Here is a 24125-nt window from a genome sequence, read left to right as displayed (position 1 = left end):
ACAGAAGAACTTGAAACTACTTATCCTCTCAACTGCGGTTCCATTGATGTTGATTGGGACAAGCCTGTCTCCACTCCTCCTATAATCCATGCTCAGCTCTTTTGTTTTTTGGACATTGAGAGAGAGGCTGTTATCCTGGCACACTGTCAGGGTGTTAACCTCTCCTCTGTAGGCTGTCTCATCACTGCTAAAAATAAGGCTGATCAGTGTCGCCTCATCTACAAATTTGATCAGCAGGTTGAAACTGTGTGGCAGCACAGTCATAGGTGTAAAGGGAGTAGAAGAGGGGACTCAGGGCACAAGTGGGGGTCGGGGGGGGTTACCTGTGTTGAGTGGCAGAGGTGAGGGAACCCATCCTTATCACCTATCTGATACGAAGTCTAGGATCCAGCTAGCTGTACAAGGTGGGGTGCAGATCAAGGTCTCTGAGCTTCCTGTTGAGGCTGGAGGGAATTGTGTTGAATGCTGAACTGTAGTCCAGAAACAGCATTCTAGCGTATGCATCCCTCTTCTCCAGATGAGTGAGGACGGTGTGTAGTGCTGTGGCTATGGCGTCATTGGTACACTGGTTCCATCGGTAGGTGAATTGTAGGATATAGTCTGGATGCATTTAAAGATTATTGATAATTGAGATAATTTAACAATATTTTAAAAACTTATAAATCAAATTATAATTTGTGTGTTATTCAATTGAAGATAAATAGAAGTAATTCGGAACAATTAACCAAACACAATTAGTTTTTAAAAAGTGTCACCTTATACCTAACCAACTTAAATGAAAATAAATAGTTTAGTAACTCTTATGCCATGCTTAACTTGGTACAGTTCAATGCACAGATTCCCCAGAATAAATGGTGAAGAAATTACCAAATTTGTGATTTGCCACTGAGTTCCTGAAAGTACGGCATTACAGCACCATCAGGAAACTGCTGCTAGAGTTGGGTCAGCAAGTTCTGGAATCTCGTGTGTGCACGGGGTCCAAAACCTGCTATTACTCAGGAGTAAATACCGACACTTTACCAGGCACAATTGGCATTTCTCACTGAGTTGTGTATTGACGAAGCAGGTGTTTCCCAGTCTAAGAAAGCAACTGAATTGGCTGCATTGATGTCTTAATTAGCACATTAATTGCATGCAGCAGTAGGAAAACAAGTGCAACATTGTTTGAAAAACAAAGGCATAGAATGCAAGTTAATCAGCATCTGTGGACTGAACTGACAATTTCCTCTTTTAGGGATGTGGTCCTTTAATCAAAATGTTAATTTAATTTATATTTCCATGATTTTAATGTATTCTCTGCATTTTATGTTGCTCTAACATAAGAAATTTCATTTGGTTAATGTAGATTCAGTGTCCTCTATGGGTAATCTCAAGGATTGAGGTTGTTAATGGAGCTTTTGATTCCAAATTCTTGTACTTTCATCAAAAGACGAGAATTATTTTGTAGTTTAAAATCTTGTGCATTAAGGATGAATCATGGTTATTCACCTTTGAGAACCGAAAATGAACACAAGAAAACAAGAGAAAAGGAGGTTATGATGGAGGCAAGTTGCTGGCAAAGTATAAATGACAGTGAATTGTACAAATTATGCTACAGTCTGAGCTTTTGTTGTCCTGCAATATTCATTTCTGGAATCACTTATAGGAGTTGAAAGTATGCTGTATTTGAATGGAAAAACAGAAAGTCTGATCAATGGAATGGTTATCATTTTGTCTACTTGTTTTATTTGTCACTCCTGGATCACTCAAAGCAATATGAATCCAATAGATGTTTGATTACTTTAAGCAATATATTCATTCGTTGTGGACGTCTTACCAAACTAACTCTTTAAAAAGTGACATTTGCTTCGTCGCTCAGTAATTGATTTGTCTTAAAGTTTGTGTTAAACATATGAGGCATTTTCAAAGCTAACGTTGCTTGGCAAAAATTGTAAAACCATCAGTGTTTCATTGCATTTGAATCATCAGTCCTCGGTATGCATCAGAAAGCCATACAATTTATCATTCCACTTATTTTTGATCATATAGATGCAGCATGATTAAATAGCAGATTTGGAAAAATAATTATTTTTTGATTTGTTATAGAATGAATCTATTTAATACTAAAAAATGACAATTTCTTTTATAATTTCATGGCAATAATTTTTGTCTATAGTTGTTACCTCTGCATTTTGGAGATACTTTTCAATCGAGAACAGTTTCAGTGAATATATCCCACCACTCAAGTATCATTTAACTTAGCTATATTGCAAGCACTTTTTCAGGAGCTTAGCTGTGAAAGCCCAATCATACTATGTTAAGATCTTTTACTTATTCTATTTCTGCCATTTCCAGTTCTATTTTTGGAAGTATTAGCCTGTTACCTATTAAGATTGTAAACATAGCCTGTAGTTTGCAGATAAAAGTGCCACTGCATCTCACACTTTATGTCATCTTCCTATATGTTAGTGTATTAGCTACAGCTTTTCCACTTATTTCCTAATCTGCTTGAGCTAAACTACATGATTGTGTGTGTTATTCCACTGAAGATAAATGAACCAATTCTTAAAAATATGTTTTATAAAATATTACGTATTCTTTAATTTAGGAAAGGAAATACAGGCAATGCACTTCTATGGGATTATTTATTGTATATTTTTATATTATCTGCTGGCATAATAACAAAAATTTTACCAGTTCAAGGACTCTAGAAAGTTGTAGCATGATTAAACAGTTGATTTGAAATAAATATTTTATTGTAAAATGGCATGCAAAAGATTTAGATCCTTGTGTTTTACATGACCTGCTATCACTGAGAAATTTCAAAGTTGCTGTATTGTCAGAGTGATGTAAATTTGGCAAAATTAGAAGAATTTCTCATTGTGACGAGGTATACAGGGGTGAGATAGATCAGCTGGTTGAATGATGTTGCATAGAGTCATTGAAAAGTACAGCGTAGAAACAGGCTGTTCGGCTCATCTAGTCCGTGCCGAACTATTTAAACTGCCTCCTCCTATCAGCCTGCTCTGGGATTGTAGCGCTCCATACCCTGCCATTCATGTTGAGAGCAAAGATTTGGCACTCAACATCAGGAAGACCAAGGATTCTTTTTGTGGACTTCAGGAAGGGAAGTCATTGGAATGCACACCAGTCCTCAGTGAGAGATCCAAAGTGGAAAGGGTGAGCAGTTTCAAGTACCTGGGTGTCACAATCTCTCAGGATCTATCCTGGGCCTGACACATTTATGCAATTACAAAGAAAGCACAACAGCAGCTATATGTCATTAGGAATTTAAGGAAGTTTGGTAAGTCACCAAAGACACTCACAACTTTCTACAGATATACCATGGAGAGCATTGTCTGGCATGGAGAAGTCACTGCACAGGATCGGAAAAAACTGTAGGAAGTTGTATACTCAGCCAACTCAATCATGGGCACTAGCCTCCCCAGCATCTCGGGCACCTTCAAAAGGCGACACCCGTCATTAAAGACCTCCCTCACCCAGCAGATGCCCTCTTCCCATCGAGGAGGTACAGGAGCTGGAAGACACACACTCAATGTTTCAGGAACTATCAGAAGTCTGAATGGACAACGACCATTTCCTCAGTACATTTTTCCTCCTTTTTGCATTGCTTATTTAATTGATCTTGTGTACTTTTTATTATAATTTATCATTTTTATTGCTGTGTATTACATTGTACTGCTGCTGCAAAACAACAAATATCCTGACATATAGCGGTGGTATTAAATCTGATTCTGATTTCTTGCTTTTTGTATTTTGTGGGTGATTGCAAATTTCCGCAAGAAATTTGCTGTCAGATTTTTTGTTAGATTAAAATTGTAAGTACAGTTCAGGAAAAGGTAAATTGTATTTTTTATACTTTACCTAATCATCAAAGATATCAGTATAACTGCATTTATGAAGAATTCCCCTCCCCCACTCCTCAACCGTTAATACCACTTTAAACAAAATCACCTACCATTACAGAGTTGGCATTATGAGCATAATATAATTAAGTTTTTATGGTGTAATGGCTCATTGATTCATATTATATATTCTATTTTAAGTATGCTTTTGAAAAATATGCTGAGTAGGGAAAACAAATTTACTTTAGGCATTGCAGAATAGAGAAAAGATCATTTCAAATCTGAAGTGGTAATCTAAATGTTAAGAGATTGAGATTACATTGGTTTAATCCAAAAAAAATCAGTTGGTATTATTTTTTTGAACAGGATTACACTTTGACAAACATGGGACTGTTAAGGAAGGAAAATGAAGTATTTTATTTTAAATAACTTAGGTTTTCATCATCATCATCATCAGGTGTCATGCCCAGATTGAGCTTTGACTGTCATGGCCCACACATTCCTGTTTCGGGTCAAGTGGATCAATTCATTGGTATTCATTTCCAGTTCTCTGGCTGCTGTCTCCATCATCATTTGTCTTTGTCTTCATCTTGCTTTCTTCCCTTCAATCTTCCCCATAATTACCATGCATTCTAACTCCTCTTTCTTAATCACATGTCCAGTGAAGTTACGTTGCCTTTTCATGATCTCATACGTTATTTCTCTTTTTGTGCTTGCTCTGTTCATGACATCCTCTTTAGATATTAATTTCATTCATATTCTTTGTATCCTCCTCAAAAATCATATCTCTGCTGCTTCAACTCGTTTCCTTATGTTACTAGATATTGTTCAACATTCTGATCCATATAACATAACTGGATAAACGTAACATTTCAGTACTCTGAGGCGGGTTGTCATGCCTAGTTTAGTATTGTCATTATACTCTTCATTCTCGTAAAGGTGTCTTTTCCGTCCCTATTCTTCTTTTGATGTCCATGTCGCACCTACCATCTGATATCACCCAGCTTCCTAGGTGGCAAAAGTTCTGTAGTTGTTTTATGTCTTTCCCGTTTATTTTCAGCCTGCAGATAGGATTGTCCTTCTTTTTGGATATCACCATACATTCTGTCTTTTTGCGATTGATAAATAGCCCCATTTTTGCACTTTCTTTAACAACTATATCAATTAAGTTTTGTAGTTCTTCTTCCGTACTTGCAATTAACACAGTGTCATCCTCATGTCTGAAATTATTGATGTTTTCACCGCCAACTTTGATTCCCTTGATTAGGTTTTCAGAACTATCAAAAGACTTGACTGGGAAAGAATTACTATAGTAAAGTACTCTTTGCCGTTTTATAGGCGTGTGCAGTGACCACCACTTTATGCATGACCAAATCTCTCAAATAGCAACAAAATAGGGTGATTGTTAGTTAGGTCTCTGAAGGATTTGGTTTCTCCTCTATGCTGTGCTGTGAGGTCTTTAACTTGGTGTCAACTAGTTCATATTTCTTAGTTTTGTTTTCGGTATCTGTGATTTTGTTGCAGATTTCCTGTGATTTAATTCAAATTCCATTTGGGAAAAGACTGAGGAGGTCGAGGAAAAAGAATCATTATCTTTGAATTGCCAGTTTGTTCTTCTGTTTAGTTGTGATATTTTATTTAAATCACTAGTAGAAATAAATAATGTCAACATAATTTCTGAAGAATTGCAGTTCTTTCAGAGAAAAACAAAAAGCTCTTTTGTAAGGTCCTACAAAGCAGACCTGCAATAATTTAACCAAGATGACATGGGGAAAAACATAGAATAAACAAATGTTAATTTCTTGTATATAAGAAATAATTATATTTGTGACCATGTGTTAAAGTGTTACGGATTCTGTGATTAATATTGCAACTCAACTACCAGTAGACTGGGTCAGAGAACAAAATATAGTGTTATATTTGCAGAGAAATTGTAGTACAGGTAGACAATAAATAGTGAATACAACCCATTTCATTACAGAGAAAGCCCTCCCACAATTGAGCACATCTGCATGGAGCGCTAAAGCAGCATCCATCGTCAAGGACTCCCCACAATCCAGGTCATGCTCTCTTCTCGCTGCTGTCATCAGGAAGGAGGTACAGGAGGCTCAGGACTCACACCACCAGGTTCAGGAACAGTATTACCCCATAACCATCAGGCTCTTGCACCAGAGAGGTTAACTTTACTCACTCCATCACTTTACTGTTCCCACAGCCTATGAATTCACTTTCAAGGACTTTTCATTTCATGTTCTTGATATTTTTGGTTATTTATTATTATTTTTTTTCTCTATTTTTGCATTTACACAGTTTTGTTATAATTTGTACACTGGTTGTTTGTCCTGTTGGGTTTGGGCTTTCATTGATTCTATTCTGTTTCTTGTACTTACTCTGAATGCCCACAAGAAATGAATCTCAGGGTTGTATATGGTGATGTAAATGTACATTGGTAATAAGTTTACTTTGAACTATGAACCATGTCCACCACTCTGCAGTTCCTTGCTGTCGTGGCAGATCAGCCATGATGCATCCATTCTTTGGTGCATCATTAAATATTGGTGAGGGTGAAATTGGACATGCCAAATTTCTTTAGCCTCCTGAGGAAGTAGATGTGTTGATGAGCTTTCTGGGCTGAGGTTGGACCAGGACAGACTTTCGATGATGTTCACTCCTAGGAACTTAAAGTTCTCGACCTCAACACTGTTTCCTAACCAGTTTCCACATCCAATGTCTAGTTCACTTCCAGATTCTTCTTCTTTCTTCTGTGTCCCTCTGGGCCTTGTTATTTGCCCACCCATTCCAAGACTCCAGACTAAGAATTTAGAGAAGCGATCTTCTCAAGTGGAGCCCGTTAATCAAACTCAGTTCACTGAGTTACCATGGTAAACTGCACTGCACCAGAGACTTGTATTAAAAGGATAGTAATTTGAGTGCAATCATGTTACTGAAGTATTTTAGTCACATGATTGAAGTGTTTTAAAATACATATAAAAAGGCACTTATGTGGTTTAAAGGTACTTTTCTTCTAGAAATGAATGTTTACTAATGTTTGCAAATTACTGTTAGTGATGAAATTATATAGTGCTCTTTTCTCCCTTTACCTATTGTGTGAGCAACCTGTCTGCAACTTTTTTTAACATTCATCTGAAATTTAGGTAAGGCCTAAGTAATGTTCTCAGAAACTATAGCCTTATATATTTTAATTATGTTTATTATCCTTTTATTTCAAATTCATCATTGTTATATTACCACATAACTGGAATATGTGAGACTCTGTGGTTGATTAAGTCAATAATTTATTGCCTTGTTTAAGTAGGTTCTTTTGAAGAAGTCGTAATAATACTTGATTTTGTTTTGTTTCAGTTTATGCAGAGGAGTTTGGATACAGAGACGAAGCAGCAATTGGAAGAGGAGGAGAAAAAGATAATTAGTGATGAGCACTGGTATTTGGACTTGCCAGAACTGAAAGAAAAAGAGTAAGTGAGCACACTTTTTGAAGATTAACTAGTCAGTCAGTTAACATTTTCCTTCCTGAAAAATCTCGTTAGTTATTGAGATTCAGAATTTTTAATAAACACAGCATTGAAATAAAATTAACAAAGACTTGATTTAGAAAGCAAAACAAATATATTTAAAATGATGTCAATGGCTTCAGATTTTGTAGAACTGTTGCACCATTGAATATTCATTCTTCTACTTACACTTTATTTGCATGTGATCCTTTTTGACGTCTTGCTGCATCACTCAGTGCATTTGATGAACAGAGTTTACAAGTTTATCAAATAACTTTGTATTATTTTTCAAGATTTTAGGCAAGTGAATAGTTAATTGAAGCAAGCTTAGGTTGTACATTTTTGAATTTAGCATTCAGAAATGTTTTTGAATTACTCTTTTAAATTTTTTATTTAATAAGAATTTTTATTATTTCATTTATGTTTCATTTATGTTTAATTTTATTTTGCCATCCTTAACAGTTCTATAGGATTAACTAAAGATAAACGTGAATCTTATTTTATGTAGTGGCTGAAAGTATGCTTGTTTATTTTAAAACCTCTGTGCTGTGCACACCTGCTTAAGAGTCATACAGAATAGAAACCTGCCATTGGGCTTCATGTCCATGCTATCAAGTTCTGCCTAAATTAATCTTGTATATTAGCACTTGATACATAGTTTACTCTGCCTTGGTGATTGAAATGCTTTTCTGTTTCCTCTGTAATTACCACCTTCTCAAGCACACTTCTGGATGAGTCTTCCTCAGATCCCTACTAAACTTCTAATTTCACTCCTTAAGTTATGACCTCTGGTCTTAGACACTGCTACCATCTGTGCTTGTCATAGTTTTGTATAAATCTATCAAAATCCTCCTCTTTCCCAAGGAAAACAAGCCCAGCCAGCCCAATTTCTCCTTTTAAGTGAAGCATTAAATTCCCAGACAGCATCCAGTTCTCACTCTGCACACTCTCCAATGCCGTCACATCAGAACTGAAAAACAAAGAATGACTAAGATATTAATAAGGAATGGAAGAGTCGAGTATTGAATAAATCTAGCTGAAAATGTAAGTGTTTTCATAGATTTTTAAAAAGATAGCTTATGAGTCCTATAGAAGTTGAGCCATGAATTACTGAAAAATTGGGACTTAGCAGACATTTATTAGTCTGCATTCTGGACTTCAGATTTGTCTACGAAGCAAGAGTGATTTCTGTTCGTGAATTCATTGGGCAGGCCTTGTCATCCGCATGCTCTAATCCAGATTGCTAAAACTGATTCTCTTCTGTGTTGCATCATGGAGAAAATTATCAGGTGAATAAAGAAAAAAAGCATGTTTTTGCTCAAAACTTCAAGAAGAAATCTAATATCCCCATTCACTCTTGGAAAGCTCAAGCCAATAACTTTTCAAAGTGATAACGAAGCATTTGGGATGGTATTGAGAATGTCAAGGTCATACCTTGGGAACACAGAAAAGACCTGCCTGGAAGGACTGCAGCACCTCACAAACTACCCACTTACCTACCTCATCAGTTATTTCCTGCCCCAAGTGTGGAAGAGTCTGCATTTCTGATCTTGGCCCATTATACAGATCAGAATCCATTGAATCAGAATGGAAGCAATTTGCCCTTAATTCCAAGAGACTGTGTATGAACAGGAAAGATGTTTATTGTTGTTTATTGTTAGAAAAAATAAACATTAAGTGGTGAGTTATGCTTCAGCTATATATACGGCCTTGGTGGGATCACATGTGGAGTGCAGTGTACAGTTTTGTTCTCTTCATTGAATAAAGGATATTACAGCATTGGAAGCAGTTCAAAGAAAATTTAGAGATGCAAAAAAATGCAGATGCTGGAATATGGAGCAAATATCAAACTGCCTGATGATCTCAGTGGGTAAAATGGCATCTATGGAGCCAGAGGAATGTTTAGCGTTTCGGGTTGAGACCCTGCATTAGGTTGTCTTATAAAGAGTGGTTGCATGCTTACATTTGCTGGAGCTTAACAGAGTAAAAGGGGACTTAATTGAAACATTAGGTCCTGAAGTTTTTGTTCACTGTTTAAAAAAAAATAAGTATTCACCCCTTTAAAAAAGAATGAGTAGTTTATTTATTTGACTGCATCTATGAAAGGGAATGAACAGTCGACATTTCAAGCCTCCAATATCCTTTTACCTCTTCGGGAACAGGGACCGGAATGGAAACTTTTTCCTCAGAGAGCATAGTTTGTATATGGTAAGAGTTGTCAGAACAAACTGTAAATGTAGGTATAATTACAAGGTTTAAAAGACATTTAGATTTCTACATGGACAGAAAAGGTTTATGGACTAAATGGAGGCAAGTGGGACCTAAACTCAGCGTAGATGAGATGGGCTGAAGTGCCAGTTTTAATGTTGTATAAGTTTATGCCTCTAGCTTCAACTCTGCATTCTCAACTATACAACTTATCTTAGCAAGAATCCATCAACTATTCATAGAGACTACTTCCACTGTTCTTTGAGGAAGAATGTACCAAAGATTCATGGCTGTCAAAGTGTGGTCTCAACAACAAGTAATACTGTTGCAACATGACATCCCAATTCTTGTACTCAGGGAACTGACCAACGAAGGCAGTCATGCCAAATGCCTTTTTCACAATACTACTTGTGTCACTCTTTTCAGGGAAATACATACATTTATCCCAGGTCTCTTTTTACTGCAATAGTCCTCAAAGCCCTGCCATGTACTTTCTAAGTCCTGCCATAATGTGTTTGTTCATGAGACAAGGGCAGATAATCAAAGTGAACAGCATTACCTGCAAATTTCTTTCATGTCATACGCTATATCTTGATTTGTTCATACATGCCAGGCTTAAATCTTGGAATTCCTCTTCCATAATGTTGTGTGAGTGCCATACCAGAAGCACTGCAATGGTTCAACATAATTTATCACCTCTTTTTAGAGAGTACAGGTTTACCTCGCCATCCAAAGGTAGAGCGTTCCTATGAAACGGTTCATAAGCCAAAATGTCGTAAAGTGAAGAAGCAATTACCGTTTATTTATATGGGAAAATTTTGTGAGCGTTCGCAGACCCAAAAATAACCTACCAAATCATGCCAAATAACACAGAAAACCTAAAATAACAGTAACATATAGTAAAAGCAGGAATAATATGATAAATACACAGCCTATATAAAGTAGAAATACTTTTCCACAATCATTGCCGGCACTGTTCGCCGAACTCGGCAGAAAATCTCACGCAAGCGTTGTTGGCAAAAACACGGCGCAAGCGCTGTCGAGTAACCTTTAAGCTATGAAGCTGCCAAATCATACCAAATAACGCATAAAAATACACAGTCGATATAAAGTAGAAATAATGTATGTACAGTGTAGTATCACTTACCGGAATTGGGAAGACAGTGCCGAGCAGACTGTTGATGGTGTGTTAGACTGAGTCGTTGCAGGCTGGGGTGGTGCAATGGCCCCAACCTTCCAGGCCGCTGACCGATACATTTCTGCGAAGCATGCAGGGGTCCAGCAGTAGCCAGAAGGCACACAGCACATCTTTAAGAAAAAAGCCGAAATAAACATGCTAATTAATTAGGTGCCGCCCGACACATAATTGTCAGCCCAGATCATTGCTGATTGCATCGCCTCTGATCTGGGCCGACATTTACATGTGGGGTGACACCTAATTAATTAGCATGTTTATTTTGGCTTTTCTCTTAAAGATGTGCTATATGCCTTCCGGCTACTGCTGCATTCTCCGCGAATCGGTATCTGTCCGTGGCCTGGGGGTTGGGGTGGTGGGACACTGGGGTGTCATCTCGTCGTCTGTTTCAATTAGAGCACGTGGCCCATCTTCTCCTATGGCTGCCCGCCTCGATGTCGAAGATCGAGGTTCGTCGTCTGCTGTGGCTGATGTGGAAGGCTTGCTTGACTGCTGAGCCTCGCGCATTTTTCTATCATACAGTTCTTTGTAAGGACTCAAACCATCTTGCAAATATCCCCTAAACCTATGTACCCTTTCAAAATTAAAGTCGTACTTTATCATTGCAGCGAAACGTTCATTTTGCTACTGCCTTCGGTTTCAATTGTTATCCTTTCCTCTTCCAATTGCATCAGCTCTTCATCTATCAGTTCTTGGTCATGGGATGCCAAAACCTCTTCAACATCATCTTCATCAGCTTCCACAAGCCAAACTCATGTTGTCCTTACTTCAAACAACAGGAATTCTGCAGATGCTGGAAATTCAAGCAACACACATCAAAGTTGCTGGTGAACGCAGCAGGCCAGGCAGCATCTGTAGGGAGAGGTGCAGTTGACGTGTCAGGCCGAGACCCTTCGTCAGGACTAACTGAAGGAAGTTAGTCCTGACGAAGGGTCTCGGCCTGAAACGTCGACTGCACCTCTTCCTACAGATGCTGCCTGGCCTGCTGTGTTCACCAGCAACTTTGATGTGTGTTGCTTGTCCTTACTTCGTTCACCATGATTGAAATGCTTAATTAAGTCTAGTTTTACGCTAAGTGTAACACCCTTACGAGCTCTTTCAGGCTTTTCCAATACCTCAGAACTCATCTTGCAAATGGCTGCTCACAAGCACGTGTTAAAGCAATACAGTTCCGAATCCAGGAGAGAGCGGCTGTTGGGGGTGCGCACTGCCTTTTATCACGTGCTGATTTTTTTATCGCGCGCTGATTTTTTCCCTAACAGTGAAAGCACCTTCTGAAAGCAAAAACAGGGTACTAATGTAGGTCTTTCATAACAGTGAGGTTTTGTAAAGCGAACGTTCGAAAAGCGGGGGACACCTGTATTTATGGATGGGCCATAAATGCTGCCATTGTCAGTCAAAACTGTAGCCCTAAGAAAGGAATTTAAAAATACCAGATCATGCAGTTTCATAGCAGATGGTTCATTTCACTCTTAGTCTGTCAACCTTTCCCAATGCTCCACTTCTATTTTCATTCATTATTTGCTCTATTTGCTGCAGATTTTTCAGAATGCCAAGCAGTGATACCCATATAGTAGCTTTTTCCAGGAACTAGTAATGTTTTAGATCGCTGTGTGCAAACATGCTTTACACATTGTCAGTATGTCAAGTCTAAATTCATGCCATGCATTAATTCCCTAATATCTTGCTTTTTTTTTCAGTTGTATGCATTCCTGTATTGGATTTTGTTAACTTGTTTTAAAGACATGTTTTGTTTGCTGCAAAAAATTGATCAGTTTTCCATATTGATACTTGCATTGATGCATCAATAGCTACAATGTCACCACAGCAGCAGCTTGATCAGATAATTATCAGTGGGATGTAAGATTAATTCCCAGTTTATTACTAGGAAATAATATTCATTGTATTATATGTTCATTGTGGCATAGAACAAATCATTATTATCTCCCTATGCAGTAAGAGGTGCACAGTTCTTCAGAAAGGAAAAAAAAATCACACGAGATAAACAGTATGGATGTTCATAATTTAAATAATAGTTTCTCCCTTCTAATTCCATCCTTAGTGTCCATGTAAGCTACATTTGTATTTTGTTGCTTCTGGTGGTTATATTGGGCCCCAATCAAACTTCAAAGTACATTTAGTATCAAAGTATATGTAGCCTCCTGGTAAGCCTCAGGCTCGCTCAGCCCGCTTTCGTCTAGGGGGAGCAGCCTTCGGCCCCGCCAAACTGGGTAATCAAGTTTGTGTGGATGCCGTGTGATGTACCCCACCCTGCCAATTAACAGACAGCACACAATGTATGACTTACAGATTACACTTTATAGATCTTAGTGGAACTAATTAATTAATAGAGATACAATGTAAAAGCAAAGTAAAAGGCGCCAGACTTATCAAAGTTCAACCACATCGTGCACAACCGTTGGAGCTCAATTAACGGAGCCTTCTTTCCACCATTCGATCCCCTCTGACCTCCTCGACCTGCCGCCTGGGACCAACCACGATGGTCGACCAGAGCACGTCCTTCCTCTTTGGTTCTCCTCCAGAAAAGCCCAGGGCCTTGGACTCTCCTCTTGGGTCCGATCCTCGCCCAGCTTACAGCATTTCTCTCATCGCGTCTCCACTGTCTGTCCCCATCGCGCCTCTGCCCCAAAGCCCGCGAAAACAGTAGCTTACAGACACACAAGAAAGAATAACATTTATCCCAATTGGTTAGCAAATGAATACTATTCCTGTCATCAGTAATTATATCCCAAACAAGCTGCTACAGTTAACTCAGCAGTTAACATTACAGAGAAGCCATTTTATTACCCTTACACTCTTCCCCCCCCATGAAATTTAGTCATGTCCTCATGAAAGAAGAAACCCTTGCGCGCGCGTGCATGTGTGTGTGTCTATATATATATATATATATATATATATGTCACCAAGTACATTTTTTGCAGGCATACTCGATAAATCCAGTAACTAAAATAGAATCAATCAGACTGCAACAATAGGGCAGACAACCTATGTGCAAAAAGCAATAAATTGAAAATACAAAAAGAAAGAAATATCTCGCTCTCTATCAATATCTGTTTTTTTTATATATATAAAAAAAATATGAAACCCCCAGTTTCCTTGGCTATGCAAGTCTACGGGAAACACTGTCTGGTCCCGCCAAACTCATGGGACTGAGACGGCTCTCCTGCACCAAACCCCGGTTTGTGTGGGTGCTGTGTAATTTGCTACCCTATTGCAAATTAGTGCCATGAAATAACAGACAGTACACTGCATACGATTAAAGGGATTATATTAATGAATCTTAACTAAAAGGATAGTTTAAAAAAAAACAAAAAGAAAAGGGCCTATTTTAGTTATAGAGTCATATGTGCACAAGTTAGTGGTCATCTTGAACTTCTTACTCATGAGCTGGGCCGTCAGTCAGCATGAAGCAACACACCACCTTCCCAACGTTGCGTGCAATCCATCTTGAATAACCGGGTCTCCCACCGCATCGTATCCTATGACCGGCTCTCCCCCGTGTCTTCTCTCTTCATCTTCTGCTGAACCAAAAAAAACCTCCCTTCAGCTCTCCCATCCTAATTGGATGGTACACATTTTTTTCCTCTTTAATAACCCAAGCAAGCTGAAAACAAGCTGCACTTACAGAACTGCTAAATGAAATACATATAGCATAACAGTAAAAATATGAACCAGGGCTTTACACTTATGAGTTGAAGAGTCCTTGAAAATGAGTCCATAGGTTATGGGAACAGTTCAGTGATAGGGCAAGTAAAGTTCAGTGAAGTTATCCCGTCTAGTTTAAAAGCCTGATGTTTGAGGCATAATAATTGTTCCTGAAACTGGTGGTGTGAGTCCTGAGGCTCTTGTATCACCTTCCTGATGGCAGCAACATGAGAGCATGACATGTGTGATTCCCCAATGATGGGTGCTACTTTCCTGCATTATTGCTTCATGTGGATGTGCTCAATGGTGAGGAGGGCTTTAGCAGTGATGGACTGAGCCTTATCTACTATATTTTGTAGGATTTTCCATTCAACGTCATTGGTGTTTTCATATCAGGCTATGATGCAATTATTCAGTATACTCTCCACCACACATCTATAAAAATTTGTTAATTTTAGGTGTCATGCCAAATCTTTGCAACTCCTAAGGAGGTGGTGCCGTGCTGTTTTCATAATTGCACTTGCTGCACATGCTGGGCCCAAGAGAGGCCCTTTGAAATGATAACACCAAGGAATTTAAAGTTGCTGATCCTCTCCCTGACGTCAATAATCAGCTAACATTGAATAAGAGGTTGTGGCACTATTTGGCCAGATTTTCAATTTCCTTCCTATATACTGGTTCACCACCACCTTTGATTCAGCCTTTGATGTGAACATATTTGAGAAATTTGGGAAATGTTAACTGATTTTCCTTTTCCACAGACGTGGTCTGATCTGCTGAGTGTTTCTAGCATATTCTGTTGTTTTGTTTTAAATCATGTCTATACTGTTATTTTTTAATCTCCATTTGCACGGGTTTCCATCATGTTTAGGATTCAGTCTCTCAGCCTGACTAGTTGATTCAGTTGCCACAGAAACCAAGAATCTCTTTGATGCATAATGTATGCTTCATAAATTTATTAAAATTATGAATAAACCTGAAAGTAAATTGCCATTGTGGTGAAGCTATAACTGGTCCGTACTGAACAGCAAAATTATATGCAACTGGAAAAAGCTATGTGATCTCACAACTAGCAGATCAGATTAAAATCTTGCTGTTGTGCCACATCTGGTCATGAGCTGTGGTGGGCAATTGTAGCTGACAGGATGCGCCAAGAATATCGCCATAATCAAAAAATGGTGAGGCCCAACATGCAAGTCTCAACAACAAGCTAGAAGCATTAGTAACCATACTTAGGCAGAAGTGTCAAGTGGATCCATTTCAGCTTCCTCACAAGATCACCACCATCTAAAGGCTAGACATAAACCAATTCAACTTAGCCCATATAACTGCAAGAAATAACTGAAAGCAATGAATATAGCAAAGCCAAAAGGACCAGACAACGTTCCAGCTCCAGTACTAGAAACCTGACCTTGTCTTAGCTAAGATGTTCCAGAAATTACAATACAAATGACCCAGTTGTCCAAGTATGTCCTGTTCAGAAAAATCAGGATAGATCTAATCAGGCTTACTATTGTCCAATCAATTTTCTGAACCATCAGCAAAATGATAGAATATGTCATAGGTAGTGCATTCATGAGGCACTTCCTTGCCACTGTCATACTTGTACTTATTTTGTAATTTGTTTAGATCTCTCTGTTCTAATCTAAGACAGCCTTAGTGTGCATGAAAGAGGTGAATTCCTGAGGTGAGAGTGACTATCTTTTATGTAGAAGAAACATTTGATTGAATAGGAGGAGGAGAAGATGGCAGCGCGATGTATTGTGCGCAGCCTCTCCAATGAATGGTACAGGTTTCCCCCGCCATCCGAAGGTAGAGCGTTCCTATGAAACGGTTCATAAAACGAAGAAGCAATTACCATTTATTTATATGGGAAAAATCTGTGAGCGTTCGCAGACCCAAAAATAACCTACCAAATCATGCCAAATAACACATAAAACCTAAAATAACAGTAACATATAGTAAAAACAGGAATGATATGATAAATACGCAGCCTATATAAAGTAAGATTACTTCTCTCCAATCATTGCCGCACTGTTCTCCATAGCGAAAATCTCACATAAGCGCTCTCCGCAGAAACACTCTCTCCAGTAACCTTTAAGCTATGACGCTGCCAAATCATGCCAAATAAAGCATAAAAATACACAACCTATATAAAGTAGAAATAATGTATGTACAGTGTAGTATCACTTACCGGAATTGGGAAGACAGCACCGAGCACACTGATGATACTGTGTTAGGCTGAGTTGTCGGAGGTTGGGGTGGTGCAGTGGTCTGAACCGATACCGATCCGCAAACAATGCAGGGGTACAGCGGTGGCTGGGACGCACCCAGCTCATCTTTAAGAAAAAAAGCTGAAATAAACAAGCTAATTAATTAGGCGCCGCCCGGCACGTAAATGTCGGCCCAGATCAGAGGCGACGCAGTCGGCAATCGGCTCTGATTTGGGCTGACATTTACGTGCTGGGTGGCACCTAATTAATTAGCTTGTTTGTTTCGGCTTTTTTTATTAAAGATGTGCTGGGTGCCTCCTGGCTACCGCTGCATTCTCTGCGGCAATGTATCGGTCCACAGCCCGGGGGCTGGGGTGGTGGGACATTGGGGTGTCATCCCATCGTCGTCGCTTTCCATCAGGGCAGACAGGTCATCTTCTTCTACGTCTGCATGCCTCGATGTCGAAGGTCGAGGTTGATCGTCTGCAGTGGCTAATGTAGAAGACTTGAAAAACGACAGTATGCTTGACTTCTTAGCCTCGCTCATTTTTCTATCGTACAGTTCTTTGTAAGCACTCAAACCATCTTGCAAATATGCCCTAAACCTACGTACCCTTTCAAAATTGAAGTCGTACTTTGTCATTGCACCGAAAACTCACACAGGTGCTTCATGTTCAGATCCTGGACGACTTCACTTTCGGTCCGTTGGCTACTGCATTCGGTTTCGATTGTTATCCTTTCCTCTTCCAATTGCATCAGCTCTTAATCTATCAGTTCTTAGTCATGGGATGCCAAAACCTCTTCAACATCATCTTCGTCAGCTTCCACAAACCAAACTCACTTTGTCCTTACTTTGTTCACCACGATCGAAACACTTAATTATGTCTAGTTTTATGCTAAGTGTAACACCCTTATGAGCTCTTTTAGGCTTTTCCGATACCTTAGAACTCATCTTGCAAACAGCTGCTCACAGGCACGTGTTTAAGCAATGCCGGCTAGAATGCAGTTCCGAATCTGGGGGAGGAACGGCTGCTCGGGGCGCACACTGCTTTTTTTTTGACCGCTGCTTTTTTTCGTAGCAGTGAAAACACCTTCTGTTAGTGAAAGCAGGTAACTAATGTAGGTCTTTCATAACAGTGAGGTTTCGTAAAGCAAACGTTCGAAAAGCGGGGGACACCTGTATCTGTAATCTGTCAATTAGGGGACCGTGCACAATTCTGATTTGATGGAGACAGACGTGAGAGTACGGGGGAACATCTGGAGAAACCTCTGAAGTGCCCACTTCGCTGCTGCTGCTACTGTATGGTAATCAGAATCTCTGGAGCAGAAGGCCCCGAATTCTTGGCTTTGCTTGTTTCGGCGGCCGGGGCTAAGTTGAAGGCGCTCGGGAGGCTGTATCAGATTGGCTGGTCGGAGGCTCGAAGTTTTCGGATGGACGGACTCTGTGTCGGCTATGGTCGGCTGCTTCCAAGGCATCGGCAGTTGTCGGTGCCTTGGAGGTTTATGGCAGGGAGTTTCTCCCTTTTGCCGCCTGCTATCAGGGACTTGGGAGTTGATCGACTCAGGACCTTGAGACTTTTTTTTACCGTGCCCATGGTCTGTTCTTTATCAAATTATGGTATTGTTTTGCACTGCTGTAATTATATGTTATAATTATGTGGTTCTGTCATGTTAGTCTTCGGTTTTTCCTGTTTTCTGTGATATCACTCTGGAGGAACATTATATCATTTCTTAATGCATGTATGCATTTCTAAATGACAATAAAAGAGGACTGAGTGTTCTCATAATCTAATCTAATATGAGGTCAGGAGCCAAAATAAAAGTGCTGTCACTGGTTCAACATACTCAGTGGGTTAAGTAGCATCTAACGTTGCAAGAAAAAGTTCGTGAACCCTTTGCAATTACCTGATTTTGTGTATTAATTACACACAAAATGTTGTCTGATCTTCAATGAAGTGGCAATAATAGACAAGCACAATCTGCCTAAACTAATAAGCAAGCCAACCTCTCCAAATATATATTCATATCACCACCAACACAAGTTGGCTACAGAGCATATCATTTGCTTTGCACTGCAGTTACTTTCCTCGGCTACTCAGACAGCACCTCTCAACCCTGGGTTCTCTAACACCGACAACAAGGGCAGCAAGCACATGAAATGCCAAAGCTTGGATGTATCCCTCCTAGTCACCAATTATAAGACATAGGAGCAGAATTAGGCTATTCGGCCCATCAAGTCTTCTCCACCATTCCATCATGTCATGGCTGATTTATTATCTCTCTCAATCCCATTCTCCTGGCTTCTCCCCATAACCTTTAATGCTGACTAATCAAGAACCTATCAACCTCCACTTTAAATGTACTCAATGACTTGGCCCCTCAGTCATCTGAGCAATGAATTCCACAGATGCACTATCTTCTGGCTGAAGAAATTCCTCCTAATCTCTATTATAAATGGATGTCTCTAGATTCTGAGGCAGAGTCCTCTGGTTGCCAAGGAACTTTCATGCTACAACATCGACATCGCAGCCCTAAGTGAAACCAGGCTTGCGGAGGTAGGATCCCTGACTGAATCCACCAGTAGCTACACTTTCTTTTGGAAAGGAAAAGCGCAAGTTGAAGAGAGGATTCATGGAGTTGGATTTGCAGTCAAGTCCAGCTTCCTGAAATAACTCTCCGACCTGCCCATGGGAATCAACGAAAGGCTTATGTGGTTACGTCTGCCCCTCAGCCACAAACGTCATGCAACAGTCATCAGCACTTATGCCCCCACCATGATCAGCAAATACGAGACCATTGAACAGTTCTATGCCAAGCTTAGCTCTGTTCTGTGCTCAGTCCCTGCCAACGACAAACTAATCCTGCTTGGTGACTTCATGCCCGAGTAGGCTGCGATCACAGTCGCTGGGAAGGGGTTCTAGGCTAACATGGTATTGGCAATATGAACAGCAACGGCCTCTTGCTCCTTAGCAAATGTGCAGAATATGACCTCATCATCACAAACACAATGTTCAGGCTGATGAACAAGTACAAGACAACATGGATGGACCCAAGGTCCAAACATTGGCACATGATCGACTACATTATAGTACATCGCCGAGGCATCCGGGATGTCCTCGTCACCAGAGCCATGCGAGGAGCGGAGTGCTGGACTGACCACAGGCTTCTCCGCACCACAGTGTAGCTACGTATTGCTCCCCAGCATCCTAAGCGCCCTAAGTTCATCAGAACAGCTTTTAACACCGCCACGAGCTGCTGTATCTTGGAGAAGAAGATGGCGGCGTGATGGCAGCGCATGCAGCCTCTCCGGTGAATGAATGATATCTGTAATCTGTCAAGTAGGGGACCGTGCACAATTCTGATTTGATGGAGTCAGACGTGAGAGTACGGAGGAACATCTGGAGAAAGTTCTGAAATGCCCGCTTCGCTGCCGCTGCTACTGTGTGGTAGCCGGAATCTCTGGAGCAGAAGGCCCAAAATCCTTGGCTTTGCATGTTTCAGCGGCCGGGGTGAGGTCGAAGGCGCTCGGCAGAGGATGGCGCTCGGGAGTCTGTATCAGAACGGCTGCTCAGAAGCTCGGAGTTTTCGGACGGATGGACTCAGTGTCGGCTGTGGTTGGCTGCTTCCAAGGCATCGGCAAGTTGACGGTGCCTGGAGGTTTATGGCAGGGAGTTTCTCCCTTTTGCCGCCTGCTGTTGGGGACTCGGGAGTCGATCGACTCGGGGACTTTGAGACTATTTTTACCGTGCCAATGGTTTGTTCTTCATAAAATTATGGTATTGTTTTGCACTGCTGTAACTATATTATAATTATGTGGTTCTGTCAGTGTTAGTCTTTGATTTGTCCTGTATTCTGTGATATCACTCCGGAGAAACGTTGTTTCATTTCTTAGTGCATGTGTGCATTTCTAAATTACAATAAAAGAGGACTGAGTTTTCTCATAATCTAATCTAATCTAATCTTCGCAAGTTCCAGACCACCCTTGATGAGAAGCTGTCTGCCAATGGACCACTAACTGGTGGGCCAACCCAGAAGTGGAATCAGTTTAGAGAGATGGTGACAGAGACAGCAAAATCAGCCCTCAGCCGCAAGGACCAGAACCACCAAGATTGGTTCGATGAGAATGACAGTGCCATCAAAGATCTCCTGGCCAGGAAGAACAAAGCATTCATGGAGTGGCAAAACGACCCAAGCTCCATTTCCAAAATAGAGCGGTTCAAGTCCCTTCAGGCCCATGCCCAGTGGGAAATTCGCAAGATGCATGACCTGTGGTGGGATAGGAAAGCTGGAGGTGTGCAACGCTTCACCGATATCAACAATTCGAAGCTGCTCTTCAACTCCATCAAGATGATCTTCGGCTCTTCAAGATCTGGCTCATCTCCACTGTTGTCCGCTGATGGAACCACACTGCTAAAGGACAAGGAGAGCATCCAACACAGATGGGAAGAGCATTTCAGCCAGCTCCTGAACTGTCCTTCATTGGTCCACAAATCTGCTCTGGACTAAATCCCCCAACAGTCTATTCACGAAGAACTAAATTATCCTCCCTCGATAGATGAAGTCAAGAAGGCTATGAAGTCAAGAGCAGTGGCAAGGTGCCCGGCAATACCGGCTGAACTGTACAAGGCACTCAGCAAGGAATCACTTAAGGCTTTCTACAGCACCCTGACTAGCATTTGGGAAGAAGAAGAGATGCCCCCTGACCTCAGAGATGCAACGATAATCGCTCTCTACAAAAATAAAGGTTCAAGGACTAACTGCGGGAACTACAGAGACATCTCACTACTTTCCTTTGCCAGAAAAATCCTCGCCCGCATCATCCTCAACAGACTGATTCCAACAGTGTCAGAAGAGAACCTTCCCGAGTCGCAATGTGGCTTTCGTCCCGAACGCAGCGCTGTCGACATGATATTCGCAGTGAGACAAATACAGGAGAAGTGCGTGGAACAGAACATGACATTATACTCTATCTTCATTGATCTGACGAAGGTGTTTGACACGGTCAACAGAAACGCGCTGTGGATCATCCTTAGAAAGCTTAACTGCCCACAGAAATTCACTGCACTCATCCGTCTGCTCCACAATGGCATGACAGGAGAAGTGTTCTCCGATGGTTCCTCATCTGAGACTTTCAACATCCCAAATGGCGTGAAGCAAGGGTGCATTCTAGCACCAGTGCTCTTCAACCTCTTCTTCACCCAAGTGCTGAAGCATGCTGTTAAGGACCTAGACCTTTTTTTAGATTAGATTATGAGAACACTCAGTCCTCTTTTATTGTCATTTAGAAATGCATACGCGCATTAAGAAATGACACAATGTTTCTCTGGAGTGATATCTCAGAAAACAGGACAAACCAAAGACTAACACTGACAGAACCACATAATTATAACATATAGTTACAGCAGTGCAAAACAATACCATAAGAAGAACAAACCATGGGCACAGTAAATAAAGTCTCAAAAGTCCCCGAGTCGATCGACTCCCAAGTCCCCGATAGCAGGCGGCAAAAGGGAGAAACTCCCTTCCATAAACCTTCAGGCACCGTCAACTTGCCAATGCCTTGGAAGCAGCTGACCACAGCCAACACTGAGTCCATCCGACCGAAAACTTCGAGCTTCCAACCAGCCTCTCCGAGGTAAATTCTTGGGTATTTACATAAGATATCGTCTAGACGGATCGATGTTTGACCTGAGACGCCTTGCTGCAAAGACCAAAATATTGAGGAGGCTCATCACTGAAGCCCTGTTTGCTGATGACTGTGCCCTCATGGCCCACCAGGAGAACCACCTGCAGACAATTGTGGACAAGTTCTCCGCAGCCTCAAAGCTGCTCGGCTTGACAATCAGTCTCAGTAAGGGAGAAGTTCTCCTACAACCTGCGCCAAACAGTCACCCTCCTCAGCCATGCATCACCATCAATGGCACTGTCCTGAAGACTGTGGAGAGCTTCTAGTATCCAGGAAGCACCATCTCCTGTGATGGATCCCTTTACAAAGAGATTATAGCAAGGATCCAGAAAGCCAGCCAGGCACTCGGGAAACTCTGTGTCAAAGTTCTGGAGCACAAGGACATTCAGCTTTCAACCAAGCTCAAGGTGTACAAGGCTGTGGTCCTCACCTCTCTCTTGTATGGCTGCGAAACCTGGACCCTGTACTGCAGGCACATCAAACAGCTGGAGCAGTTTCACACGGTTGATCATAAGCATTCGATGGCAGGACCGAATCACCAACCAGGAAGTCCTTGACAGAGCCAACAGCACAAGCATTGAGGCAAGAATCCTCCAGGCCCAGCTACGCTGGACTGGCCATGTAATCTGCATGGGTGAAACGAGAATCCCCAGGCAACTGCTCTACGGTGAGCTTTGAGCATGGCAGTCACAACCAGGGCCGCCCCAAAAGAAGATTCAAAGACAATCTGAAATCTTACATCAAATTAGCAGACCTCCAGCCTCGGCAACTTGAGAAGTCCGCAGCCGTCAGGGCTGCATGGCACGCCCTGACCAGAAAAGCTGCATCTGACTTTGGGGATGACGGAAATCAGCACCTTGCAGCAGCACGAGACCGACACCACAAAGCTGTGTATGCACCTGTTCTAACAACCGCCATTCCATGTCCAACCTGCAACCGCATGTGTGCTTTGGCCTTTGGCCTCTGAAGCCACATGCGTATCCACAGATGTCTGCACAATGGACCCCAAGAGACAACCACTACCAGTCTCATGAGTGGGGCCATGGTAAAGATGAAGAGAATAATTTATGTATTCTTGCTTATTTCATGGCATTTTGTAGCTTGGGACTGGTGGAAGTCGTATCTTTGGCTGACCGCTGAGGTAACACTGAATAGTGCATAGCTTACATTTAGGTATACATTAGTTTCTTTGCTTCAAGATTGTGTGTTTGCTTATTTCTAATGACGGATTTGACTTTTGGAGCAATCTTTGGAGATGAAAGCGTACCATGCAAGTATAACAACTCCAGCTGTCACAGGCTAGCAGCATTTGTTTTGGTGTTTGATTTAGTTTTGCCTCTACACTGTATATACACATCATTGAACCCAAATCTCTGCATCCTAAGTCATGTACATAAAATTCCATCTATCGATTCCGCTATGTCAGAGGCATCTATTGGCTCCACATTTGATATCATGTCTCTCTATTCTATACCTTAATTAAAAAATCTTTTCCAAGCCATATACCCTATCTTTAGAACCTAAGTATTCAGATAAACATGAACCAAAAATACGGGGCACTTCAGTTCGCGTAATGTTTCATAGCACACAAGTTTAAGATCAGAGTTCAATTCCTGCTACTGTCTGCAAGGAGTTTGTATGTTTCCTTTGTAACCTTGTGGGTTTTCTCGGAGTACTGTGGTTCCTCTCACATTCCAAAGACCTCTGAGTTAGGATTAGTGAGTTGTGGGCATGCATTGTTGGTGCTGAAGGCGTGGCAACACTTGCGGGCTGCCTCCAGCACATCCTTAACGCAAGTGA

General features: G+C 41.0%; 1 protein-coding gene across 2 annotated transcripts in view; it reads left to right on the top strand.

The window, feature by feature from the left end:
• The window catches only part of mphosph6 (M-phase phosphoprotein 6), a 55679-nt gene that overhangs the window by 5353 nt on the left and 26201 nt on the right, over positions 1-24125 (top strand). Inside the window, exons 2-3 of one of the 2 annotated variants that reach the window (XM_072279865.1) lie at positions 5827-5942; positions 7209-7321. In XM_072279865.1, coding sequence (XP_072135966.1) covers positions 5827-5942; positions 7209-7321 — 229 coding nt within the window. The remainder of the gene's footprint in view (positions 1-5826; positions 5943-7208; positions 7322-24125) is intronic. The other variant, XM_072279866.1, reaches the window with a different exon arrangement.

This window comes from Mobula birostris, chromosome 15, assembly GCF_030028105.1.
Source record: "Mobula birostris isolate sMobBir1 chromosome 15, sMobBir1.hap1, whole genome shotgun sequence".
NCBI classification, from domain to species: domain Eukaryota; kingdom Metazoa; phylum Chordata; class Chondrichthyes; order Myliobatiformes; family Myliobatidae; genus Mobula; species Mobula birostris.
Note: the sequence above shows the minus strand (reverse complement) of the source record. Positions and strands in the feature narration are given on the sequence as shown.